The 26,067-nt window shown below is 43.6% G+C and overlaps 1 protein-coding gene across 3 annotated transcripts in view; it reads left to right on the top strand.

Annotated features, from left to right (window-relative positions):
* The window catches only part of LOC311107359 (fibroblast growth factor 13-like), a gene marked incomplete at its 5' end in the record, with an annotated part of 174,854 nt that extends 153,892 nt beyond the window's left edge, over positions 1-20,962 (top strand). For all 3 annotated transcript variants that reach the window (XM_084149843.1, XM_084149842.1, XM_084149844.1), the window contains 2 exons: positions 16,640-16,838; positions 19,121-20,962. In XM_084149843.1, coding sequence (XP_084005969.1) covers positions 16,640-16,838; positions 19,121-19,257 — 336 coding nt within the window. In that variant the 3' untranslated portion in view covers positions 19,258-20,962. The remainder of the gene's footprint in view (positions 1-16,639; positions 16,839-19,120) is intronic.
* Between the last annotated feature and the right edge of the window lie 5,105 nt (positions 20,963-26,067).

The following is a 26,067-nucleotide window of genomic DNA, read 5'->3' as shown; positions in this document are numbered from 1 at the left end:
TTTTTCCTGTAGTCCACAATCATCTCCTTTGTCTTGATCACATTGAGGGAGAGGTTGTTATCCTGGCACCACACGGCCAGGTCTCTGATCTCCTCCCTATAGGCTGTCTCATCGTTGTCGGTGATCAGGCCTACCACTGTTGTGTCGTCGGCAAACTTAACGATGGTGTTGGAGTCGTGCCTGGCCATGCAGTCATGGGTGAACAGGGAGTACAGGAGGGGACTGAGCACGCACCCCTGAGGGGCCCCCGTGTTGAGGATCAGCGTGGCAGATGTGTTGTTACCTATCCTTACCACCTGGGGGCGGCCCGTCAGGAAGTCCAGGATCCAGTTGCAGAGGGTAGTGTTTAGTCCCATGATCGTTAGCTTAGTGATGAGCTTTGAGGGCACTATGGTGTTGAACGCTGAGCTGTAGTCAATGAATAGCATTCTCACGTAGGTGTTCCTCTTGTCCAGGTGGGAAAGGGCAGTGTGGAGTGCAATAGAGATTGCATCATCTGTGGATCTGTTGGGGCGGTATGCAAATTGGAGTGGGTCTAGGGTTTCTGGGATAATGTAGTGTTGATGTGAGCCATGACCAGCCTTTCAAAGCACTTCATGGCTACAGACGTCAGTGCTACGGGTCGGTAGTCATTTAGGCAGGTTATCTTAGTGTCCTTGGGCACGGGGACTATGGTGGTCTGCTTGAAACATGTTGGTATTACAGACTCAGTCAGGGACATGTTGAAAATGTCGGTGAAGACACTTGCCAGTTGGTCAGCACAAGCTCGGAGTACACGTCCTGGTAATCCGTCTGGCCCTGCGGCCTTGTGAAAGTTGACCTGCATAAAAGTCTTACTCACATCTGCTACGGAGAGCGTGATCACATAGACATCCGGAACAGCTGGTGCTCTTATGCATGCTTCAGTGTTGCTTGCCTCGAAGCGAGCATAGAAGTGGTTTAGCTCGTCTGGTAGGCTTGTGTCACTGGGCAGCTCGCGGCTGTGCTTCCCTTTGTAGTCTGTACTAGTTTTCAAGCCCTGCCACATCCGACGAGCGTCAGAGCCGGTGTAGTACGATTCAATCTTAGTCCTGTATTGATTCTTTGCCTGTTTGATGGTTCGTCGAAGGGCAATAGCGGGATTTCTTATAAGCGTCCGGGTTAGAGTCCCGCTCCTTGAAAGCGGCAGCTCTACCCTTTAGCTCAGTGCGGATGTTGCCTGTAATCCATGGCTTCTGGTTGGGGTATGTACGTACGGTCTCTGTGGGGACGACGTCATCGATGCACTTATTGATGAAGCCAGTGACTGATGTGGTGTACGCCTCAATGCTATCTGAAGAATCCCGGAACATGTTCCAGTCTGTGCTAGCAAAACAGTCCTGTAGTTTAGCATCTGTGTCATCTGACCACTTTTTTATTAACCAAGTCACTGGTGCTTCCTGCTTTAGTTTTTGCTTATAAGCAGGAATCAGGAGGATAGAGTTATGGTCAGATTTGCCAAATTGAGGGCGAGGGAGAGCTTTGTATGCGTCTCTGTGTGTGGATTAAAGGTGGTCTAGAGTTTTTTTTTCCTCTGGTTGCACATTTAACATGCTGGTAGAAATTAGGTAGAACGGATTTAAGTTTCCCTTCATTAAAGTCCCCGGCCACTAGGAGCGCTGCCTCTGGATGAGCGTTTTCCTGTTTAGTTATGGCCTTATACAGCTCATTGAGTGCAATCTTAATGCCAGCATTGGTTTGTGGTGGTAAATAGACAGCGATGAAAAATATAGATGAAAACTCTCTTGGTAAATAGTGTGGTCTACAGCTTATCATAAGGTACTCTACCTCAGGCGAGCAAAACCTCAATACTTCCTTAGTATTTGATTTTGTGCACGAGCTGTTGTTTACAAATATACACAGACCGCCACCCCTTGTCTTACCGGAGTCAGCCGTTCTATCCTGCTGATGTAGCGTATAGCCACGACTCGATGAAACATAAGATATTACAGTTTTTAATGTCCCGTTGGTAGGATAAGCGTAATCGTAGGTCATCTAATTTATTTTCCAATGATTGAAGATTGGCTAATAGGATTGATGGAAGAGGCAGTTTACTCGCTCGCCGTCGGATCCTTACGAGGCACCCCGACCTACGTCCACGATATCTCCGTCTCTTTCTCCTGCGAATGACGGGGATTTGGGCCTTGTCGGGTGTCTGTAGGATATCCTTTGCGGCCGCCTCGTTGAAGAAACAATCTTAGTCCAATACGAGGTGAGTAATCACTGTCCTGATATCCAGAAGCTCTTTTTGGTTATAAGAGACGATGGCAGAAACATTATCTACATAATAAATTACAAATAACGTGAAAAAAAACACATAATAGTACAATTGGTTATAGGGCTGTAAAACGGCAGCCATCTTCTCCGGCAACATGAGACTCCAATGCCTGTCATTGTGTGTGTCAAATTAAGATCCTACATCTGTAGTGATTTATGACTATCTCATTGTGTGTGTAGTGATATTACAGATGGGCTGGGGAAACCTCTTGCAGTATGTCACACTCAGTGCTTGCGTCAGCCTGTAAATGTCTCCCCCTTTGCTGAAGCTATTGGGTCGTAAAGCGCTAAGGTGCTATCGCTAACATGGACTGGGGTATCCCTCCACTGCTGTAAATATGACCCCCTCCCTCCAGCCTCTAGAGAAATGCCTGGGATGCCTGATAAAGGAGATTATGTATGTTTATGTGTGTATGGATGTAATCAGAGTCAGGGTTTATGGTGAAAGACACTGTGAAACAATGTGCATGTGTGCTGTATACATGTATGTGGAGAGAGGGTTATATTGACAGCCGCTGATTCAGTGAGCATAGAAGACACCTCTTAAAATAATGAGATATGTCAGTCCCCTTTAAAATGAAGGGATGGGGAAACAGAGTGTGCAGGGGAGAGAGAGTGATAGGTACGATTAAAGGAGTCTGACAGAGTGCCTGAACAAATTATGAGGTAGAGAGAGAGAGCGAGAGATGGGGACAGAGGGATAGATAGGAAAATAGGGGAAGAGAGAGTGAAATATGTGTTGGGCAGTGTATGGAGAAAGAGAGAGAGAGGCTCATAGAAAGATGGACAGTGACAAGGCTTGACGTTTAGAGAAAAAGAGATGAGCCGAGAGGGATGGAAAAGAGATGGAGCAGGACCTTAAGGGGCAGAATTATCACACAAACACACACACACACACACTTCGCTCTGCTCAGACACACACCCACATAAACACACCTTAGCCACCCATTTATCTCTCTCACACACATAAACAGACACACACACACACACACACACACACACACACAATAACTCAACATTACACAAACGACAGTCTCTTGCACACATACACCCACACATACGTCATTACCCCACCACCTCCCTTCCTCTTTCTCTCTCAATCACTCTCTCGCGCCGTCTCACACATTTACACCCACACCACTCAGTCACCTCGGAGACAGGTGATACCCTTTGGGGGTGGAGAGATACAGTGGGGCGGGGATGGGGATGGTGACTGGGCGGAGAGGAGAGGGGAGAGACTGTGGGGATTCCTCATGTTGCAGTCACAATAAAAGCAAACGAGATATGCATCATAAATCTCCCAGAAACGTGACTGACTGACTGACTGCTGTACACAACATAACCCCACATAGCTACCGAGATAGGACGTGAGAGGGGTACGCAGTGTTTTCTCTCTCAAACTCCACTGTTTCCACTGTGGCTGCACTACATTACACTACACAAAATAACTGTATCTCTTTTATCTTTAATCTCAATGTTCACATTTAGCCGCATTAGGTTTTCCATGTGATAGGGCTTTAATAATGTAGGCCGTTACAGAATGATGTTGTTACTGTCGGCACAGTACAGGACACTCTGTAATAATTGCTGCCTACACTAAAAGCACATCTCTCAGCTCCCAGTCCCTTGATGTGTGTGAAGCCTTCCAGCTGTGCAGCATTTCGACAAGGGGACTCATCAGCTCACTGCTGTCCCTCTCTACATTGTCCCGTGATTCAAGGAAAGGCATGTATTTTAATGGGATCATTTAAAGTCCATTTACCCAAACCACTCCACTCATAGTCAGCCAGGCTTGGGGGAGGAGAGGAGGATGAGGAGGAGGAGGAGAGGAGAGCACATGATTGAGATCATTTCCATGCAGATAGCTTTTTCTCTCCTCTCTTGTTCTATTCTTTCTCTCTAAAATTATGTTCCCTCGCTCCAATTTGCCGAGATGTGTCTCACGCCGTCTACCTCTGGGGAGTTGGGATTAAAGTGGTGTGGACCTTTTTTCACCGCACCATGGGTTTCACTGAACACTAGCCATTACTATTGACTGAGGGAAAAACTGCTGGAGCCGCTGGAGCACAGTCAAGTGGATCTGGCTGCCTCTGTCAATCATAGAGCCACTCCAATACATAGGACTAGGGTTTCCCTCCATCTTGGCTCCTCCTTGTGTCAGTTCCTTCTGTCTTCTTTAGAATGGAACAAGGCTGGCTGGCAATTCCTTCCATCTTGGCTCTAAAAGTGTCTGTGCCTATCTGTATCTGAATGTCACTGTACTCTATAGACCCACTCCAGTACAATTGGTCAAGGCTGGCTTGCGATCCCCTCCATCTTGGCTCTCAATGTGTCCATCTGTACGTGTCTGTCGTCCATAGACTTTCACTTCACTCCAGAGCGCTGCAGCAAGCCAAATCCACAAAAGCTCATTAATGGGGGTAGGACTCCTGGCTCAAAAGCTGAGCAGCTCATAGTTTTCCCACCAAGCTGGCACGGCACAGGGATTAAAACTGCCTATCCATGCTAGCTACACTGTTTGCTCGCCATGGTGATCACAGAGAGAGGGAGACGAGGAAGGGAGAGCAGGATATCGGGAAGATACATTGGGGAAGTGAGTAATGGGGGTGGGGGGACTTGAGGGAAAGAGTTGAAGAGCAGTGAGGGAGAGAGAAAAACGTACTGCCTTTTAACTAACTGCTCTCAGCCTCCAAACAGCTAGACAAATGCCCAGGCTTGGCAGTCAGAGAGAGGCAGGTTGATGCATGGCCAAAGAACAGGGGAAAAAAGCATGCAGGAGAAAGACACTACCATTAATGGCTCTTTAGGCTGCTGATACTTGTTTTCAAGATTTGTTGCCTGCAAACATTCAACGCCGTTTAGTGTTTGGGGAAAATAACTGTCAATTTCAACATCATCCTCATTTGCCACCTCCCCTGCATTGTTTTTGGTGATGTTATTAACATAATTATAATTAATTACCTTTCACCAGATAGAACTAAAATGAGTTTAATCCGATCCCCCTCTCCGAAAGCAGATTTGCATTTGGGTACGAGGGTTCAATTGGTTTAATGAATCTGACCTTCAAACCGAATCATTAGCTGTGGTCGTGCACTAGCAGAACAGTTATATAACTGGAAAACCACATTTCTGAATTTATTTTTTAACTGTGAAGAGACTCCAGAATTTTCTGGGAGGATGGTTGAGGACTGTACTCCTAACAGAGGGGAAGAGTTTCAGTTACACTGTGCACCCTGCTTCTCAGAAGTCACAACAGACAAACACATATACCTGTCTTCTAGTTCAGACCTGGAAAGACACAGACAGTACAGACACCTTGGAGGCTGGCTATGGCTCAGTCAGTGGTCAAAGGCAGAACTGACTGCAGCAGACGTGGCCTCTACCCTAACGGACATCGTAGAAAGCGATGCTACTGTAGACTTTCCTCACCTCATTGACCCTAGTCTGTTCTTTAAGCCCTTCTGGTGCTCCTAACATTTAGACAAATAGATTGCGGCCCCCACTGGTCCCCTTCGATGTCATGGCGGCTTAGCGGTGAGCTGGGGCTGAGCTGACAGGAAGTCCCCATGGAGGTGCCATGTCACCGGCGCGGTGTGACATCAGCAGTGTTCCTGTCACCACGGTCTGGGCCCGGGCTGTCTCTGGGAGTGACAGAGACGAGGGAGGATGAGAGATGAGATGAGAATACTTATCTATACTGAGTTTGGCTAAGAGCCAGTTAGCAAGGCTGATTCTCCGTGCCTGGGACAGACTCACTGTGTCTGGGTTGGTGTGATGCTGGATGGGAGATTAGGGACTGTAGGGGCCACTTGTACTGCATTGGGGCCATTGGTTCAGAGTAGAGCCTTATACAGTGCCCTACTCTGAGAGAGAGAGAGAGAGAGAGAGAGAGAGAGAGAGAGAGAGAGAGAGAGAGAGAGAGAGAGAGAGAGAAAGGGAGAAAGAGAGAGTTTGAGAGAGAGAGAGAGAAAGAAGTAAAGGGAAAAGCGAGAGAGATATATAGAGAGAGAAGGAGAGAGATATACAGTTGAAGTCGGAAGTTTACATACACTTAGGTTGGAGTCATAAACACTCGTTTTTCAACCACTCCACACATTTCTTGTTAACAAACTATAGTTTTGGCAAGTCGGTTAGGACATCTACTTTGTGCATGACATAAGTAATTTTTCCAACAATTGTTTACAGACAGATTATTTCACTTATAATTCACTGTATCACAATTCCAGTGGGTCAGGAGTTTATATACACTAAGTTGACTGTGCCTTTAAACAGCTTGGAAAATTCCAGAAAATGATGTCATGGCTTTAGAAGCTTCTGATAGGCTAATCGACATAATTTTAGTCAATTGGAGGTGTACCTTTGGATGTATTTCAAGGCCTACCTTCAAACTCAGTGTCTCTTTGCTTGACATCATGGGAAAATCAAAAGAAATCAGCCAAGACCTCCACATTTTTTGGGGGGACCTCCACAAGTCTGGTTCATCCTTGTGAGCAATTTCCAAATGCCTGAAGGTACCACGTTCATCTGTACAAACAATAGTATGCAAGTATAAACACCATGGGACCACACAGCCGTCATACCGCTCAGGAAGGAGACGCATTCTGTCTCCTAGAGATTAACGTACTTTGGTGCGAAAAGTGCAAATTAATCCCAGAACAACAGCAAAGGTCCTTGTGAAGATGCTGGAGGAAACAGGTACAAAAGTATCTATATCCACAGTAAAACGAGTCCTATATTGACGTAACCTGAAAGGCCGCTCAGCAAGGAAGAAGCCACTGCTCCAAAACCGCCATAAAAAAGCCAGACTACAGTTTGCAACTGCACATGGGGACAAAGATCGTACTTTTTGGAGAAATGTCCTCTGGTCTGATGAATCAAAAATATAACTATTTGGACATAATGACCATCGTTATGTTTGGAGGAAAAAGGGGAATGCTTGCAATCCGAAGAACACCATCCCAACCGTGAAGCATGGGGGTGGCAGCATCATGCTGTGGGGGTGCTTTGCTGCAGGAGGGACTGATGCACTTCACAAAATAGATGGCATCATGAGGAAGGACAATTATGTGGATATATTGAAGCAACATCTCAAGACATCAGTCAGGAAGTTAAAGCTTGGTCGCAAATGAGTCTTCCAAATGGACAATGACCCCAAGCATACTTCCAAAGCTGTGGCAAAATGGCTTAAGGACAACAAAGTCAAAGTATTGGAGTGGCCATCACAAAGACCTGACCTCAATCCTATAGAAAATGTGTGGGCAGAACTGAAAATGCATGTGCGAGGAAGGAGGCCTACAAACCTGACTCAGTTACACCAGCTCTGTCAGGAGGAAGAATGGGCCAAAATTCACCCAACTTATTGTGGGAAGCTTGTGGAAGGCTACCCAAAATGTTTGACCTAAGTTAAACAATTTAAAGGCAATGCTACCAAATACTAATTGAGTGTATGTAAACTTCTGACCCACTGGGAATGTGATGAAAGAAATAAAAGCTGAAATAAATCATTCTCTCTACTATTATTCTGACATTTCACATTCTTAAAATAAAGTGGTGATCCAAACTGACCTAAGACAGGACATTTTTACTAGAATTAAATGTCAGGAATTGTGAAAACTGAGTTTAAATGTATTTTGCTAAGGTGTATGTAAACGTCCGACTTCAACTGTATAGAGAGAGGGGGAGAAAAAGAGAGAGAGACAGTGTTTCATTTCACCAGTTGCTTCTTAAAAAACAGTTTTCGATCACTATAAGAGGTCTGTGATTTTGATACAGTAAGTGGAGTGCACTGTACTTGTGTAGAGACTCCAGCCCAGAGTGGGAGTGAATGCATAGCTAGACAAAGACACAAATGTGCATTCAATCTAGTGAAGAGCTCCCTCTTTGGAGTTGTATTGTGGTGGGAAAGCCTGAAGGCATTATTGATGACTGACAGTGACACATGCTGTAGTTTGTCATGATCACACAACAGATCTGGGTCCATGCTAGGGGACATGTCATCTATCTTGTGACTGTCATCCACTGTGATGAAACTCTGAGTAATACTGCCTTCTGAGTAATACATACCCAATCTGCATAGCTTCGAACCACCAGAGTGTCCTGGGGAGAGCTTCATGTTTTAGAACGTAGGTAATTACTAAATCAGAGATGACAAAATATGGAAAGGTGAGGGAAAAAGAGAGCATGAGATATGGCACAGTGTAGACTAGAGTGACAAAATGAAGTGGTTGAGAGAGAGAGAGAGAGAGAGAGAGAGAGAGAGAGAGAGAGAGAGAGAGAGAGAGAGAGAGAGAGAGAGAGAGAGAGAGAGAGAGAGAGAGAGAGAGAGAGAGAGAGAGAGAGAGAGAGAGAGAGAGAGAGAGAGAGAATGTGTGGGGAAAATAAGAGTTGTTGTGCATAATTGCTTTCAGATTGTTTTAATGTACATAAACTATAATAAGGGAATGTGATAAATATGACAAATGCTTGGCTGAAACTGAGCTGTACTTCCTAACCTCCTGCCAAATGTATGACCATATTAGAGACACATATTTCCCTCAGATTACACAGACCCACAAAGAATTTCAAAACAAACCCAATGTTGATATACTCCCATATCTATTGGGTGTCCCATCACAGCAGCAAGAGTTGTGACCTGTTGCCACAAGAAAAGGGCAACCAGTGAAGAACAAACACCATTGTAAATACAACCCATATTTATGTTTATTTATTTTCCCTTTTGTACTTTAACTATTTGCACATAATATAACATTTGAAATGTCTTTATTCTTTTGGAACTTTTGTGAGTGTAATGTTTACTGTTAATTTGTATTGTTTATTTCACTTTTGTTTATTATCTACTTCACTTGCTTTGGCAATGTTAACATAAGTTTCCCATGCCAATAAAGGCCCTGGTGGCACAAAATAATCAAAGGTCTGACTGCACGGAGATGCTTGGGAAAAATGGTTACAACGGGGGACCAGAGTGTTTGTGTCACAGGGGAAGAGGGTGGATCTGATCTCCATCACCTAGGACTTGACATAGATTAATGAAATCTCACATTGTTGTCAATTTTTGCTCAATCTTGCATGCTTTCTCAAACAGCTGTAACTGTATATGCATTCGTAAATCAAGTCCTTTCTTGAGTTGGGCTCTGGGATGTAACAACCGTTGAGCTTCTGATCTGTTGAACATCTGAGTGTGTTAGAGTATGTGCGTGTGTGTGTGTGTTTATCCCACATCTGTTGCAAGGGGGTTAGGATGTTAGGGAGAATTTAGGATGAACCACAATAATTGTTTGCAAAAATAATAATTGCTTGACAAAAATGTAATGTAATACAATGGCAATCCAGGTCATAGGTAACAATCCTTCACATGAACTGCCGACATTATTACACATATTAATTGATAATGATGGAAATTAAGATATGCAAGATATTTGAATAGATAGATATTTTTAAATAGCTATATATATATATTGAGGTGAGAGCATTGGAAATGCTTTTGGCGGTTGACCTGCTTCTGTTTTGTGGGTGGCACTGTGTGCTGTTTTCAAAGGATGGGTCCTGGCCTCTCGGGGGCCTAGGGATCCGGGGGGACGGGGGTGGTATGCTGATCACTGAGATGACGGCCCAACTTGGGATGGGGAGGGGCTTTAGCGGGGGGAATATTGGAGAACAATTGGAGGGTTACTTAGTAGCAATGCAAATATCATGGTACAGCTATATGGACACTCAATCACTATGGTGTATTTTATTGGTAAATTTACAAACATATATAATGATAAATAGATTTGAAACTTGTAACTCATTATGGTATGTGGTGAAATAAGTATAGCCAGTTATAATTGCAATGGGATAGCAGATAATAACAAAAGAAGAACAATATTTACATGGCTCAAAGAGAAGGAATATAATATACGGTAATATCCTGTAGCTCAGTAGCCCACCTGTAGCTCAGTTGGTAGAGCATGGCGCTTGCAACGCCAGGGTTGTGGGTTCGATTCCCACGGGGGGCCAGTATGAAAAATGTATGCAATAACTGTAAGTCGCTCTGGATAAGAGCATCTGCTAAATGACTAAAATGTAAAAATGTTTACAGGAAACTCATTCAACAATTCTAGATGAAGTTGAGTGGAAAAAGGAATGGGGGGGGGGGAATATACTTCTCCCATGGGCAAAGAAACTCAAAATGGGTGATGATATTAATTAACAGTAATTTTGATCCGAATGTGCAAATTGTCCAAACAGATCCGCAAGGTAGATGGATTATTTTAAATGTTATTGGACCATAAACAGATATGGCTCATTAACCTTTACGGACCAAATAATGATGATCCACACTTCTTTGACAATATATATAAGAAAGTATCAACCCTGCAAGCAATACAAGACTCTATTATTATGGTGGGAGATTATAATACTGTTTTAAATAGCTCAATGGACCGTAAAGGAAATCACACTACAAACTATCACCCTCATGCTCTTAAGGAAATCGTGAATGTCATGGATACATTAGAACTAGTAGATATATGGAGGCTTAAATATCCTGATCTAGTGAGATATACATGGCAGAGACTCAATCAAGCTAGTCGTCTTGACTTCTTTCTTATGTCATTCTTGTTGGCACCAAAAGTTTAAAAAGTGTTGATAGGGGACAGAATGCGGTCGGACCATCATATAATTGGCATATACATTACTCTTACTGAATTTCCACGTGGGCGAGGATATTGGAAATTTAATCAAAGCCTATTGGATGATAACTTGTTTTTATCTAGGACAGAGGAATTTATAACTGTTTTTTTCCGACATAACATAGGTACAGCAAATCCCCTTATTGTATGGGACACTTTTAAATGTGCCTTCAGAGGCCATGCAATTCAATACTCATCTCGAAAACAAAAGCAATTTAGGTCAAAAGAGTCCATACTAACAAAGGAAATAGAAGGTCTAACAGAACAGATAGATAGCAATAAAAACTGTAACATAGAGCCTCGGAATAAATTAGAGGAAAAACAAAAATAAATTGAGAAACTTATTCAAGAAAGATCAAGTGTAATATATTATAAAAATAAAGCAAACTGGATGGAATATGGGGAAAAATTCACCAAATTATTTTTTAATCTTCAACATAGAAATGCTACCAAAAAGAATTTACTGAAACTGGTTACAAATGACGGAGTAATCCATGATTCACCTAATTATATTTTGAAGGAGGAAGCAAAGTACTTTAAGCATATGTTTTCGTTTCAGTCGCCTCCTTCTCCTCTAATTGATAATGTAAAATTAACAGCCATACAGAAAGACTCATGTGAAGGTGAAATTACAGAGAAGGAACTTCTGGATGCAATTAAAGACTTTAAGTCCGGGAAAACTCCAGGGTTGGATGGCATACCAGTCGAGGTATACCAAACCTTTTTTTATATACTCAGAGGACCATTATTAGCATGTTCTAACCACTCCTATGTAAATGGTAGATTATCAGACACTCAAGAATAAGGTCTGATTTCATTATTACTGAAACAGGATACAAGTGGAAAATATAAAGATCCAGTCCATTTAAAAGATTGGAGGACCCTTACACTTCAGTGTTGTGATGCAAAAATTCTAGCAAAATGTATAGCGCATAGAATTAAAAAGGTATTGTCTGACATTATTCATTCTAATCAGACAGGTTTTTTACATGGACGATACATTGGAGAAAATATATGGCAAGTACTGGAAACAATAGAACACTATGACAAATCTGGGAAACAAGGCCTGCTATTCATAGCAGACTTTGAAAAGGCATTTGATAAAGTACGACTGGGGTTTATATATAAATGCCTGGAGCATTTCAATGATGGAGAATCTCTTATAAAATGGGTTAAAATAATGTATAGTAACCCTAGGTGTAAAATAGTAAATAATGGCTATTTCTCTCAAAGTTTTAAACTGTCAAGAGGAGTGAAACAAGGTTGTCCACTATCGGCATATCTATTTATTATGGCCATCGAAATGTTAGCTATTAAAATCAGATCCAACAATAATATCAAGGGATTAGAAATCCAGGGCTTAAAAACAAAGATGTCATTGTACGCTGATGATTCATGTTTTCTTTTAAATCCACAACTTGAATCCCTCCACAGCCTCATAGAGGATCTAGATACATTTTCTAACCTCTCTGGATTACAACCAAATTATGATAAATGTACTATATTACGTATTGGATCACTACAAAATACAATTTTTACTTTACCATGTAGTTTACCAATAAAATGGTCTGATGGTGATGTGGATATAATCGGAATACATATCCCAAATGAAATAAATGATCTCACTCCAATACATTTTAATAGAAAGTTAGCAAAAATAGATAAGATCTTGCTACCATGGAAAGGTAAATACCTGTCAATTTGTGGATAAATCACCCTGATTAACTATTTAGTATTATCCCAGTTTACCTATTTGCTTATGGTCTTGCCTACGCCTAGCGAAGTTTTTAAAATTATATGAGAAAACAATATTCCATTTTATTTGGAACGGCAAGCCAGACAAAATTAAACGGGTCTATTTATATAATGAATATGAATTCGGAGGACAGAAATGATTAAATATTAAAGCATTAGACCTATCACTAAAAGCTTCAGTCATACAAAAGTTATACTTAAATCCAAACTGGTTCTCTAGCAAATTAGAAAGATTGTCTCACCCAATGTTCAAAATGGCCTTTTTCCCTTTGTTCAGATTACAACCTCTCACTTTCAGTTATTTGAAAAGGAAATAATCTCCCAAATATCACTATTTCTAAAACAAGCCATAGAAAGTTGGTTGCAATTTCAATTTAATCCTCCAGAAATGACAGAACAAATAATGCAACAAATATTGTGGTTAAACTCAAATATACTAACTGATAAAAAAACTTTATTTTTTGAAGAAATGTTTAAAAACTGTATAATCTTCGTAAATGATATCATAGGTAGGACTGGTGGAGTTATGCAGCTAACAAAAACATATGGAAATGTCTGCTCTACCCAAAATTACAACCAAATAATTGCAGGATTACCACAAAAATGGAAGAGGAAAGTGGAAGGGGGAAAAAGTAAGGAACTTGTCTGTCTGCCCTGCAGTAAAGAACATAATTGGTTAAAGAAAATTGTGATAAATAAAAAAGTATACCAGTTTCATTTAAGGACCAAAGGATTGACAGCCGTCCCATATAGATTGCAAAATTGTTGGGAAGAGATTTTTGACGTACTGATTCCATGGCATAGTGTTTATGAACCGATACGCAAAACGACGCCGGATTCAAAACTTAGAATTTTTCAATTTAGATTATTATACAAAATTCTTGCTACCAATAGAATGTTATTTATATGGGGGATACAATCTTCCCAGCTCTGCAGATTTTGCTGCGAAGAGGCAGAATCATTAGATTTTTGTTTTGGTACTGTCCATTTGTAGCTTGTTTTTGGACACAGGTCCAGGAATGGCTAAAGGATTGCAATATTTACCTGGAGCTAACCCTGCAGATAGCACTACTGGGTGATCTGAAAAGTCATAGTCAATCGATCAATAATATAATAATACTTTTAGCAAAACATTTTCTTTTCAATTTACAATCTGTATAAACAATGAGAATAGAAGGGTTCAGAACTTTTGTAAAACATCACAGTACAGTTGAAAAATATATGGCAAATAGAAATCCAATATGGATGGTGTTAAGAGATAGATGGGAGGTGTTGAATGGAGTTGAAGGATGGGACTAATAGCAACGAACAACAACTAATAACAACAAGATAACTAATGTAAAGCATACTGTGTCCATAATAAGTATATACAGTGAGGGAAAAAAGTATTTGATCCCCTGCTGATTTTGTATGTTTGCCCACTGACAAAGACATGATCAGTCTATAATTTTAATGGTAGGTTTATTTGAACAGTGAGAGACAGAATAACAACAAGAAAATCCAGAAAAACGCATGTCAAAAATGTTATAAATTGATTTGCATTTTAATGAGGGAAATAAGAATTTGACCCCTCTGCAAAACATGACTTAGTACTTGGTGGCAAAACCCTTGTTGGCAATTACAGAGGTCAGAAGTTTCTTGTAGTTGGCCACCAGGTTTGCACACATCTCAGGAGGGATTTTGTCCCACTCCTCTTTGCAGATCTTCTCCAAGGTTTCGAGGCTGACGTTTGGCAACTAGAACCTTCAGCTCCCTCCACAGATTTTCTATGGGATTAAGGTCTGGAGACTGGCTAGGCCACTCCAGGACCTTAATGTGCTTCTTCTTGAGCCACTCCTTTGTTGCCTTGGCCGTGTGTTTTGGGTCATTGTCATGCTGGAATACCCATCCACAACCCATTTTCAATGCCCTGCCTGAGGGAAGGAGGTTCTCACCCGAGATTTGACGGTACATGGCCCCGTCCATCGTCCCTTTGATGCGGTGAAGTTGTCCTGTCCCCTTAGCAGAAAAACACCCCCAAAGCATAATGTTTCCACCTCCATGTTTGACGGTGGGGATGGTGTTCTTGGGGTCATACGCAGCATTCCTCCTCCTCCAAACACGGCGAGTTGAGTTGATGCCAAAGAGCTCGATTTTGGTCTCATCTGACCACAACACTTTCACCCAGTTCTCCTGTGAATCTTTCAGATGTTCATTGGCAAACTTCAGACAGGCCTGTATATGTGCTTTCTTGAGCAGGGGGACCTTGCGGGCGCTGCAGGATTTCAGTCTGTCACGGCGTAGTGTGTTACCAATTGTTTTCTTGGTGACTATGGTCCCAGCTGCCTTGAGATCATTGACAAGATCCTCCCGTGTAGTTCTGGGCTGATTCCTCACCATTCTCATGATCATTGCAACTCCACGAGGTGAGATCTTGCATGGAGCCCCAGGCCGAGGGAGATTGATAGGTCTTTTGTGTTTCTTCCATTTGCGAATAATCGCACCAATGGTTGTCACCTTCTCACCAAGCTGCTTGGTGATGGTCTTGTAGCCCATTCCAGCCTTGTGTATGTCTACAATCTTGTCCCTGACATCCTTGGAGAGCTCTTTGGTCTTGGCCATGGTGGGGAGTTTGGAATCTGATTGATTGATTGCTTCTGTGGACAGGTGTCTTTTATACAGGTAACAAGCTGAGATTAGGAGCACTCCCTTTAAGAGTGTGCTCCTAATCTCAGCTCGTTACCTGTATAAAAGACACCTGGGAGCCAGAAATCTTTCTGATTGAGAGGGGGTCAAATATTTATTTCCCTCATTCAAATGCAAATCAATTTATAACATGCGTTTTTTTGGATTTTTTTGTTGTTATTCTGTCTCTCACTGTTCAAATAAACCTACCATTAAAATTATAGACTGATCATTTATTTGTCATTGGGCAAACGTACAAAATCAGCAGGGGATCAAATACTTTTTTCCCTCACTGTAGGTTATAGGTTGAGAGCTTTTGTGAAAGAGCACAGTTAGAAAGATATGGCATATAGAAGCAAACCGGATGGACATCATGAAAATGATCGGAGAGGTTGAGGGTAGAGGAAGTTCTGGAGTAAAAACAAACAAAATAGAATTATTTTAAAATTGACTGTGTCCATAAAATATATATTTTTTGCAAATATAATAATTTGCAAATAAATTCATTAAAAATCCTACAATGTGATTTTCTGGATTTTATTTTCTCATTTTGTCTGTCATAGTTGACGTGTACCTATGATGAAAATTACAGGCCTCTCTCATCTTTTTAAGTGGGAGAACTTGCACAATTGGTGGCTGACTAAATACTTTTTTTCCCCACTGTACTTGCGCGGATGGATGCACGCACGCATGGACACACACACAGACCATCTGATCCTGCTGCTAGATATTCTGGTGAAGGATTGACTAATAAATAGAAGCTATATATAAATAGAGTGCGCGTCCTCCAACAAATGTTATTATTAATTGTCCCATATATTATTAATACCGCGGAGTAAAATGAGAGTGAATGTTTAATCGTATATATGTTTAATTAATGGTGCGTTGTATCTATGGCATAAAGCTATGAATTATTTACTATAATGAACATAAGAGCCTTTGAAAATACTGTGGTAATGTGGTACGCATTGAGAGGTGGATGTCTTGAATCAGATGGTTTGGAAGGATCTTTCAACCCTTGAGTGTGTGTATGTGTGTGTACTTTAAGCAAGTGTGTGTGTTTGAGTTGTGCCGTCATCTCTTGTTTCTTAAGTAATGACGCTTCATATCTCAGTGCCTCTCATTTGCTAAAAAGCGAGAAATGAGAAGTACTCTTAAAACCTCTCTGATCAGTGTCCACCCTCCTCTTTCAGCCATAGCTCATCCATTTATTCTCCTCTCCTCCCTCCTAACTCCCTCTCTTTCTGTCTCCTCAGGAACACTTCACCCCGGAGTGCAAGTTCAAGGAGTCAGTGTTTGAGAACTACTACGTGACCTACTCCTCCATGATCTACAGACAGCAGCAGTCTGGTAGGGGCTGGTACCTCGGTCTGAATAAAGAGGGGGAGATAATGAAGGGAAACCACGTGAAGAAGAACAAGCCAGCAGCCCACTTCCTCCCCAAGCCTTTGAAAGGTGAGTCTGTCCATCTTTCTTCCTATATGGTGCTTGGCTCTATATTGGAGACAATAGAGGATAATAAGGGAAATGTTTCTTAGGAAACTTTACTTTTTCTAAAGTTTCTTCATTATTCTCCCAAGCCCATTACATTGCAATTGAAAGTTTATTGGTGATTCACTATGGCCTGGAGCACTGAGCTTTGGCAGCGGTTATTTGTATAAATGGGGGACTTTACAGAAAAAACACCAAGCTTCTCTTTGATTAACTTTTTCTCTCTCTCTGCGGGTAGTCTCTCACTACAGCCTGGGATAGGCTGCTCTTAGCCCCCCTGCCATCGGGCTTTCTGCTCTGAGGCAGTGGTGTGTGGACAGGGCTATTGAGAACTTCCCAAAAGCTATTCATACTTCATTGGAGCCAGACAGTGGAAAAGGCAGGGGCAGTGTCCATGCTGAAAAGCTGCGGGAATGCTAAAGTTCTGCCTGTTTGAATAGAGACAGCTAGGCTTTTTAACACTAATGTCATGGCGCCCCACCTCCACCCAACCAGGCCAGGTGCCTCATGGGAGGAAGGGGAAGGAGGGGGGATGATTGTGTGCTGGATAGATGGATCTGTTCATGATGTTGAAAAGGCCACAGCTCTTTCATCTAGAACAAGATACAGGCTTACCTGTCAACAGAGAGAACAAGAAAAAACTGAGAGCGTCTGTACTCCACTTCCACGAGATGAAAGGATGAGCTTTTAGACAAAAAATCCCCATTAAAGAAAGGAACTGCTAGTGACGCAAATTACTCAACCGATGAGAGCACCAAGCGGGTAGCAATTTATTTAGAAAAATCTGATCAGACGTTCAGTCGTTTCGTCATTTGGATCCGTCAAGTTGCAAGCTTCTTTTGTGGTTACATGATTTACAGAGGTGAGCACAGAATAAAGAGTGTGTGCCACAAATACACTGTTACCCTGTTTGTGTACAGTCTGAAAATCATGGTTAAAAGATGCCATGAAGTTGTAATCCCTAAATGAGGGCAGGAGGGCATTGGAGAGTGACGCACTGGGCTTTGAATCCCTTTCAACACCTTTTTCACAAGGGCAGAAAGGTACAGCAAACAGACAGCTGTGATGATGATGCTTTCTCTTACTGGGTTGCGGTTGGCTTGCCTGCTCTGCTCTTATCCTCTGACCGACCGACCAGTAGCTCATTAAAAATCTAAGTCACTGCTCACTGTAATTGCTTTTGGGTTACATTTAACAGCACGACCAGGGGGCCCAAACACACTTAAGAGCAATAGCCAGAGAATGATCGCCCCGCACTCAGGACTGAGAGAGAGAGAGAGAGAGAGAGAGAGAGAGAGAGAGAGAGAGAGAGAGAGAGAGAGAGAGAGAGAGAGAGAGAGAGAGAGAGAGAGAGAGAGAGAGAGAGAGAGAGAGAGAGAGAGAGAGAGAGAGAGAGAGAGAGAGAGGCTGCTTAAGCTGCTAGGTCGAAGAGGGAGAGATACAGTAGAGAAAGAAATGGAGGGATGATTGGTAGAGGAGAAGCGTAAATGAACTAAGGATGAACGGCCCCAGCGGTGAGATGGACTGACCTCCAGGTCATCCTCCAGCATTATAGTTGCATAATGCCATGGCTAATAAGCCCAGTATCGATCCCACACAGCTTCCCACTGAAGTCCACTATTGATTGACTCGTGTGCGCAGGGATTCTTTGTGTGAAGCGTGCTGCTGTCACCAGAAAGCCAAGGCTAAGGGAATGAAGTATCTTTGGAGAGTTTAGTTTGCTGCTTGGGCCAAAGCCCCAGAGAACCACTCATCAAAGCACATTCTGTCCAGAGGCTGTTTGAGGAGTGGCTCCTAAAGACTAAAGAGATCAGAACCTCTAAGATGACTGGTGTTTCTTCTGAAAAGTTTAAGAGATGCAAACAAAGTTGCTTTAGCTCGGTGTGCTGCAGTACACATCAAGGAGAAGGGTACAAGCTCCTGAATAGCTAATGTAAGGCAGTGGCTATAAGTTATTTCTGTCCTAAATAAATGCCTTGTCCTGGCATTTTTTACTCCCTACTGCATATTTCAGGGTTGTACATTATGTTAAGATATAAAGTGACATGATCAGAGGGAATTGAGCAATAGAATAGAATAGAATAGAACTTGGTCCGGCCAGAGAGGAAAATATGCATCTTCAGAGGGACAATGCAATTCTATTCTGTTCGATTCTATTCTATTCTACTGCTCAGCTCCGCTCCATCTACAATAGCAGCCTTATCCATGTGTCTGACCATTGTCCTGTATGTCTGTCTGTCCCACAGTGGCCATGTACAGGGAACCCTCCCTCCACGACCTGACAGAGTTCTCGCGCTCTGGCAGCGGCACACCAACCAAGTCCCGGAGTGCCTCGGCCGTGCTCAACGGAGGCAAGGCGGTGAGCCAGAATGAGTCCACGTAGCCGGGCGGCGGCGCGGTGGGCCGGGGCGGACGTAAGAAGACACCTCACCTTCAGAAGAGCGTGGCTTCCAAGCAGATTTCTCTCTCCAAAACCATCGGCGGTTCAGGACAACATTACGACTACTAAACACCACCATTACCACCAACCAATCACCACACTTGATTAGGTTCCATATCTCTCACCATACCGTCAACAGCCAACCAAATTACACCGTGAGCCATTTTCTGTTGGTCACTCTCTGGTGGTATGAACTGTGTACCAGTTAGCTCATCTTTTAAGGTTTTTTGTTTACTTCCTGCAGATAACAACTACTTTTACTTATAGGTCCTGATCATATAGACACCTACCCAGTAATATCTGGCAGGCAGGCAGGTAGAGAGGCAGGCAAGTAGGCGGTCAGGGCAGCTGATGAGGGTCTGGTTTCTGGTCTGCTGGGGCTGCAGTGGATGGAGAAGTGCCCTGTTTCCGTGTGTCATCCATGATGCTTCTATGTATACGAAGCCAATCCCCCGGGGGTGCAGCTCTAGCGAAGCTGTAACGGTAGCTCTCCTGCATTATAGTGCACACGCTCAGAAGAGACTTGAGCTCTCTAGCATAAAAAAAGCCTACATTCAGCTGACCTGGAAAAGAAGGGAAAAGCGTGTGGCACTCGCTGTTTGAGCGACAACGCCATAGCTGCACCTTTGCTTTGCTAATTTTCGGAATTAGCGGAGAGCTTTTTTGTTATTTTTGTTGTTGTTCTCTCTCCTCCTCCCCCTCCTCAGTATTTGTGTTTTTGCAGCTGTCTCCACAGTGAAAGGGGTTCCAGCACACCAAAGACAGAGGTGAAAGAGTGTCCCTTTAAACAGTCAAACCAAGCCAGTATAGAGGTGCAGCTGGAAGTTGTTTAATTATTTTTCTTATTGTACATTTTTGATGAGAGAAAGAAAGAAAGTGAAGAAAGAGACTGCGTAAGACAGGGAAAGAGAAAAAAAGAGTTAGAAGGGGACTCAGTGGTGTAGAAAGTTGTAGAAAGCTAAAGGGAAGGAGACTATTATTACTGGTGAGCTATCTGGTTGAGTTTGGTATGAATTGACTGTTCAGTGGCCCCGCCTTCTGTTTCTATTGTGTCACATTGTCTTCTGTCCCTGTGGTCTGTTCTCCAATCCAGTGCTTGTGTCATGCCTTGCCCCATTCCCCTTTGGATATGGTGATGGCCCCCACCAAGGACTTGTTTCGTGTTTGAGTAACTTATCGTGTTGACAATTTTCTATATATATATAAAAAAAAACTACTGTGGAATTTTAGGTGGCTTAAACATTTTATAGGATATGTCATTATTTGTAAAAGTGAAGAATGAAGAAGAAAGAAACATCAAACTCTTCCCTTTCTTGCACAGGGCATGTACAAACACACGGTTGTGTACAAAAAGGACCCTTTTTGTGGGCTAAGTACCCCTTCCCTTCAGCTACATACCTTGTTCATATGGAACATGCTACTGGGAGGCTTGGTTTGTCTTTCGTTTCTTTTGGGGGTTTTGAAGTGAACATATCTATTGCATGGGAGACAGCAGGGGATTCTGGACTATAGAGCTATGGTGCATGATGTAGGCTATGTGTATTAACCCATGTTGGATCATGTGTTCCTAACTACCAAGACAAAACTGAAAAACAACCTGTACAGGCAGACGACTGTCGCTCGGCCTGCTACCTTCCAAGTTGTTTATTATTTGTTGTATACACAAAATGCACTGAATAAAATGTTTATATTAAGATATACTTTTAAAACGTGTCTTCTCCTTTCCTTTCTTTCTGGCATTTCTTCCATTTAGTGCTAACGTACTCCACACTATTTTCTGCATTCTGCTCACAACAGATCCAATGCATACCGGTACAATGAAAAATAAGACAAAAACTCTGCAGTGTACATAATGATGCAGCCAGGCATTATAATGTGGTAGCTATGGCTGATATGTAGCTAGGCAGGGCTGGAGTACGGTACCCTAACCCTGCTGGCACTGAGGAGTTTATGAGCTGAGCAGAAGAAAGCCAGGCCTTATCCTCCTCCTATCTTCTTGGCCTCTGGACACAGATGAATCACCCAGAGACACACAAACAGCCAGGATTGGGCTTTAAATGCCTGCAGAGTCGAGGCTCCAGTACCTTCCTAATTGCATCCCTATTTGCCCTCAGAACAGCCTGCATTTGTTGGGGTGTCGAAAGCGTTCCACAGGGATGCTGGCCCATGTTGACTCCAATGCTTCCCACAGTTGTGTCAAGTTGGCTGGATGTCCTTTGGGTGGTGGACCATTCTTGACACACAAGGGAAACTGTTGAGCGTGAAAAACCTAGCAGCGTTGCCGTTCTTGACACATTCAAACTGGTGCGCCTGGCACCTACTACCATACCCCGTTCAAAGGCACTAAAATATTTTGGCTGGCACACATACACAATCCATGTGTCAATTTTCTCAAGGTTTAAAAATCCTTCTTTAACCTGTCTCCTCCCCTTCATCTACACTGATTGAAGTGAATTCAACAAGTGACATCAATAAGGGATCATAGCTTTCACCTGGATTCACCTGGTCAGTCTATGTCATGGAAAGAGCAGGTGTTTCTAATGTTTTGTACACTCAGAGTATACTGAATAGCCCTCACCACACCAGCCCACAGCCCAGGGCCCATTCTATGTAATGAATCAATATCTCCGCTGGAGCTCTAGGGCTGGTTCGTGTGACACTGGAGGGAGAGAGAGAGAGTGAGCGAGAGAGAGAAAGTAGCCATACTGACTAGTTGAATAAACTAAGTTAGAGTCTATTCCTAGAAAACATTGAACCGCTGTAGTTTACAACAATTATCATTTCTAAAGTGGATGTTGGGAGAGTTATATTTGAGTGTTTCAGTGAAATGTAAGTGAGGGAGGCCCCGCTCTATCGCTTTCCCAGATGTTTAGTTAATTTCATTCCGATCTCCTTTGCATTATTGTAGCCTTTCTCTGTAGCCTGTCAACTATGTGTCTGTCTATCCCTGTTCTCTCCTCTCTGCACAGGCCATACAAACGCTTCACACCACGTGGCTGCTGCCACTCTAATCTGGTGGTCCCTGCGCGCACAACCCATGTGGAGTTCCAGGTCTCCGGCAGCCTCTGGAACTGCCATTCTGCGGCCAACAAGGCAGAGTTCATCTCAGCCTATGCTACCCTCCAGTCCCTCGACTTCTTGGCGCTGACGGAAACATGGATTACCACAGAAAACACTGCTACTCCTACTGCTCTTTCCTCGTCTGACCATGTGTTCTCGCATCCCCCGAGAGCATCTGGTCAGCGCGGCAGTGGCACAGGAATCCTCATCTCTCCCAAGTGGACATTCTCTCTTTTTCCCCTGACCCATCTGTCTATCTCCTCATTTGAATTCCATGCTGTCACAGTCACTAGCCCATTCAAGCTTAACATCCTTGTCATTTATCAATGAGCTTGATGCCTTGATAAGTTCCTTTCCTGAGGATGGCTCACCCCTCACAGTTCTGGGTGACTTTAACCTCCCTACGTCTGCCTTTGACTCATTTCTCTCTGCCTCCTTCTTTCCACTCCTCTCCTCTTTTGACCTCACCCTCTCACCGTCCCCCCCTACTCACAAGGCAGGCAATACGCTTGACCTCATCTTTACTAAATGCTGTTCTTCTACTAACCTCACTGCAACTCCCCTCCAAGTCTCCGACCACTACTTTGTATCCTTTTCTCTCTCGCTCTCCTCCAACACTACTCACTCTGCCCCTACTCCGATGGTAATGTGCCGTCGCAACCTTCGCTCTCTCTCTCCCGCTACTCTCTCCTCTTCCATCCTATCATCTCTTCCCTCTGCTAAATCCTTCTCTCTCCGATCTCCTGATTCTGCCTCCTCAACCCTCCTCTCCTCCCTTTCTGCATCTTTTGACTCTCTATGTCCCCTATCCTCCTGGCCGGCTCGGTCCTCCCCTCCTGCTCCGTGGCTTGACGACTCATTGCGAGCTCACAGAAGAGGGCTGCGGGCAGCCGAGCGGAAATGGAGGAAAACTAGACTCCCTGCAGACCTGTCATCTTTTCACTCCCTCCTCTCTACATTCTCTTCCTCTGTTTACGCTGCTAAAGCCACTTTCTACCACTCTAAATTTCAAGCCTCTGCCTCTAACCCTAGGAAGCTCTTTGCCACCTTCTCCTCCCTGCTGAATCCCCCTCCTCCTCCCCCTCCCTCCTCCCTCTCTGTGGATGACCTTCTTTTCAAAATGGTTGACGACAACCGATCCTCATTTATTAAGTCAAATGACACCGCTGGTCCTGCTCACACTGCCCTACCCTATGCTTTGACTTCATTCTCTCCATATGAAATCTTGCGAATTGTGACGGCCGGCCGCCCAACAACCTGCCTGCTTGACCCTATCCCCTCCTCTCTTCTCCAGACCATTTCCGGAGACCTTCTCCCTTACCTCACCTCGCTCATCAACTCATCCTTGACCGCTGGCCATGTCCCTTCCATCTTCAAGAGAGCGAGAGTTGCACCCCTCCTCAAAAAACCTACATTCGATCCCTCCGATGTCAACAACTACAGACCAGTATCCCTTCTTTCTTTTCTCTCTAAAACTCTTGAGCATGCCGTCTCTAGCCAACTCTCCTGCTATCTCTCTCAGAATGACCTTCTTGATCCAAACCAGTCAGGTTTCAAGACTGGTCATTCAACTGAGACGGCTCTTCTCTGTGTCACGGAGGCTCTCCGCACTGCTAAAGCTAACTCTCTCTCCTCTGCTCTTTTCCTTCTAGACCTATCTGCTGCCTTTGATACTGTGAACCATCAGATCCTCCTCTCCACCCTCTCCGAGTTGGGCATCTCCGGCGCTGCTCACTCTTGAATTGTGTCCTACCTGACAGGTCGCTCCTACCAGGTGGCGTGGCGAGAATCTGTCTCCGCACCACGTGCTCTCACCACTGGTGTCCCATAGGGCTCAGTTCTAGGCCCTCTCCTATTCTCTCTATACACCAAGTCACTTGGCTCTGTCATATCCTCACATGGTCTCTCCTATCATTGCTACGCAGACGACACACAATTAATTTTCTCCTTTCCCCCTTCTGATAACCAGGTGGCGAATCACATCTCTGCATGTCTGGCAGACATATCAGTGTGGATGTCGGATCACCACCTCAAGCTGAACCTCGGCAAGACGGAGCTGCTCTTCCTCCCGGGGAAGGACTGCCCGCTCCATGATCTCGCCATCACGGTTGACAACTCCATTGTGTCCTCCTCCCAGAGTGCAAAGAACCTTGTCGTGACCCTGGACAATACCCTGTCATTCTCCGCTAACATCAAAGCGGTGACCCGATCCTGCAGGTTCATGCTCTACAACATTCGCAGAGTACGACCCTACCTTACACAGAAAGCGGCACAGGTCCTAATCCAGGCACTTGTCATCTCCCGTCTGGATTACTGCAACTCGCTGTTGGCTGGGCTCCCTGCCTGTGCCATTAAACCCCTTCAACTTATCCAGAACGCGTGTGCGTGTACGTGTTCAACCTTCCCAAGTTCTCTCATGTCACCCCGCTCCTCCGCACACTCCACTGGCTTCCAGATGAGGCTTGCATCTACTACAAGACCATAGTGCTTGCCTACGGAGCTGTGAGGGGAAGGGCACCTCCTTACCTTCAGGCTCTGATCAGACCCTACACCCAAACGAGGGCACTACGTTCATCCACCTCTGGCCTGCTAGCTCCCCTACCTCTACGGAAGCACAGTTCCCGCTCAGCCCAGTCAAAGCTATTCGCTGCTCTGGCACCCCAATGGTGGAACAAGCTCCCCCACGACGCCAGGACAGCGGAGTCACTGACCACCTTCCGGAGACACTTGAAACCCTACCTCTTTAAGGAATACCTGGAATAGTATAAAGTAATCCTTCTTCCCCCACCCCCCATAAAAAAAAGGTGGTTGTCCCACTGACTATCATAAGTTGAATGCACCAATTTGTAAGTCGCTCTGGATAAGAGCATCTGCTAAATGACGTAAATGTTAATGTAAATGAAACATGTGTAAGCTACGGTATGTCTTTTTATGGGGCGCACGTCATTAAAATGACATTCAAATGCTTCTTGCTTTATTAAATTAAAGCAACATGATATCCTTGTTTGTAGCAATGTCACATGGATCATTTTATTCAATTTAGACAAAGCCTTTTCATTGTTAAAATAGGCCTATTTTTTCTTCAAACTCTCGCAAGTAATCGAATTCTAAGGTCCGTTCGGATGTTCAAATATTAAAATAACCGTACCCATCTTTACCCTAGAGCATAATTACATATCTGTCCTTGTGCAGAGTGTGATAGAGCCCCAGACACGGATCCAGGGTCAGTTTGCATTTTAGACCCCAAATGGTTAAGGTTAGGATATGGGAGGGGTAAACTGATCCTAGATTAGTTTCAAGTTTTAATGTCACATGCACGAGTACAGTGAAATGCCTTTCTTGCAAACTCAAAACCCAACAATGCAATAATCAATAACAATGTATTACTAGAAACAAACACACAAGAAATAAGAATAAGAAATATGAAATACACAATAAAATAAGTAAGTCAGCATACTATATACAGGAAATATTTAAAAAGTCAGTTCCAATACCATATTTACATGTGCAGGGATACTGGAGGGATAGAGGTAGATATGTATAGGGGTAAGGTGACTAGGCAACAGGATATATGATAAACAGAGTAGCAGTAGCCTGTATGTGAGTGGGTGTGTGTAGGGCCCTGTGAGTGTGCATAGAGACAGTGCAAAAACTGTAATAAAAGGTTAACTCAAATAGTCCTTGTAGGTATTT

This window comes from Coregonus lavaretus, assembly GCF_964263955.1.
Source record: "Coregonus lavaretus genome assembly, chromosome: 32".
Lineage (NCBI taxonomy): Eukaryota > Metazoa > Chordata > Actinopteri > Salmoniformes > Salmonidae > Coregonus > Coregonus lavaretus.
The sequence above is the reverse complement of the archived record's forward strand: the minus strand, read 5'-3'. Positions and strand labels throughout refer to the sequence as shown.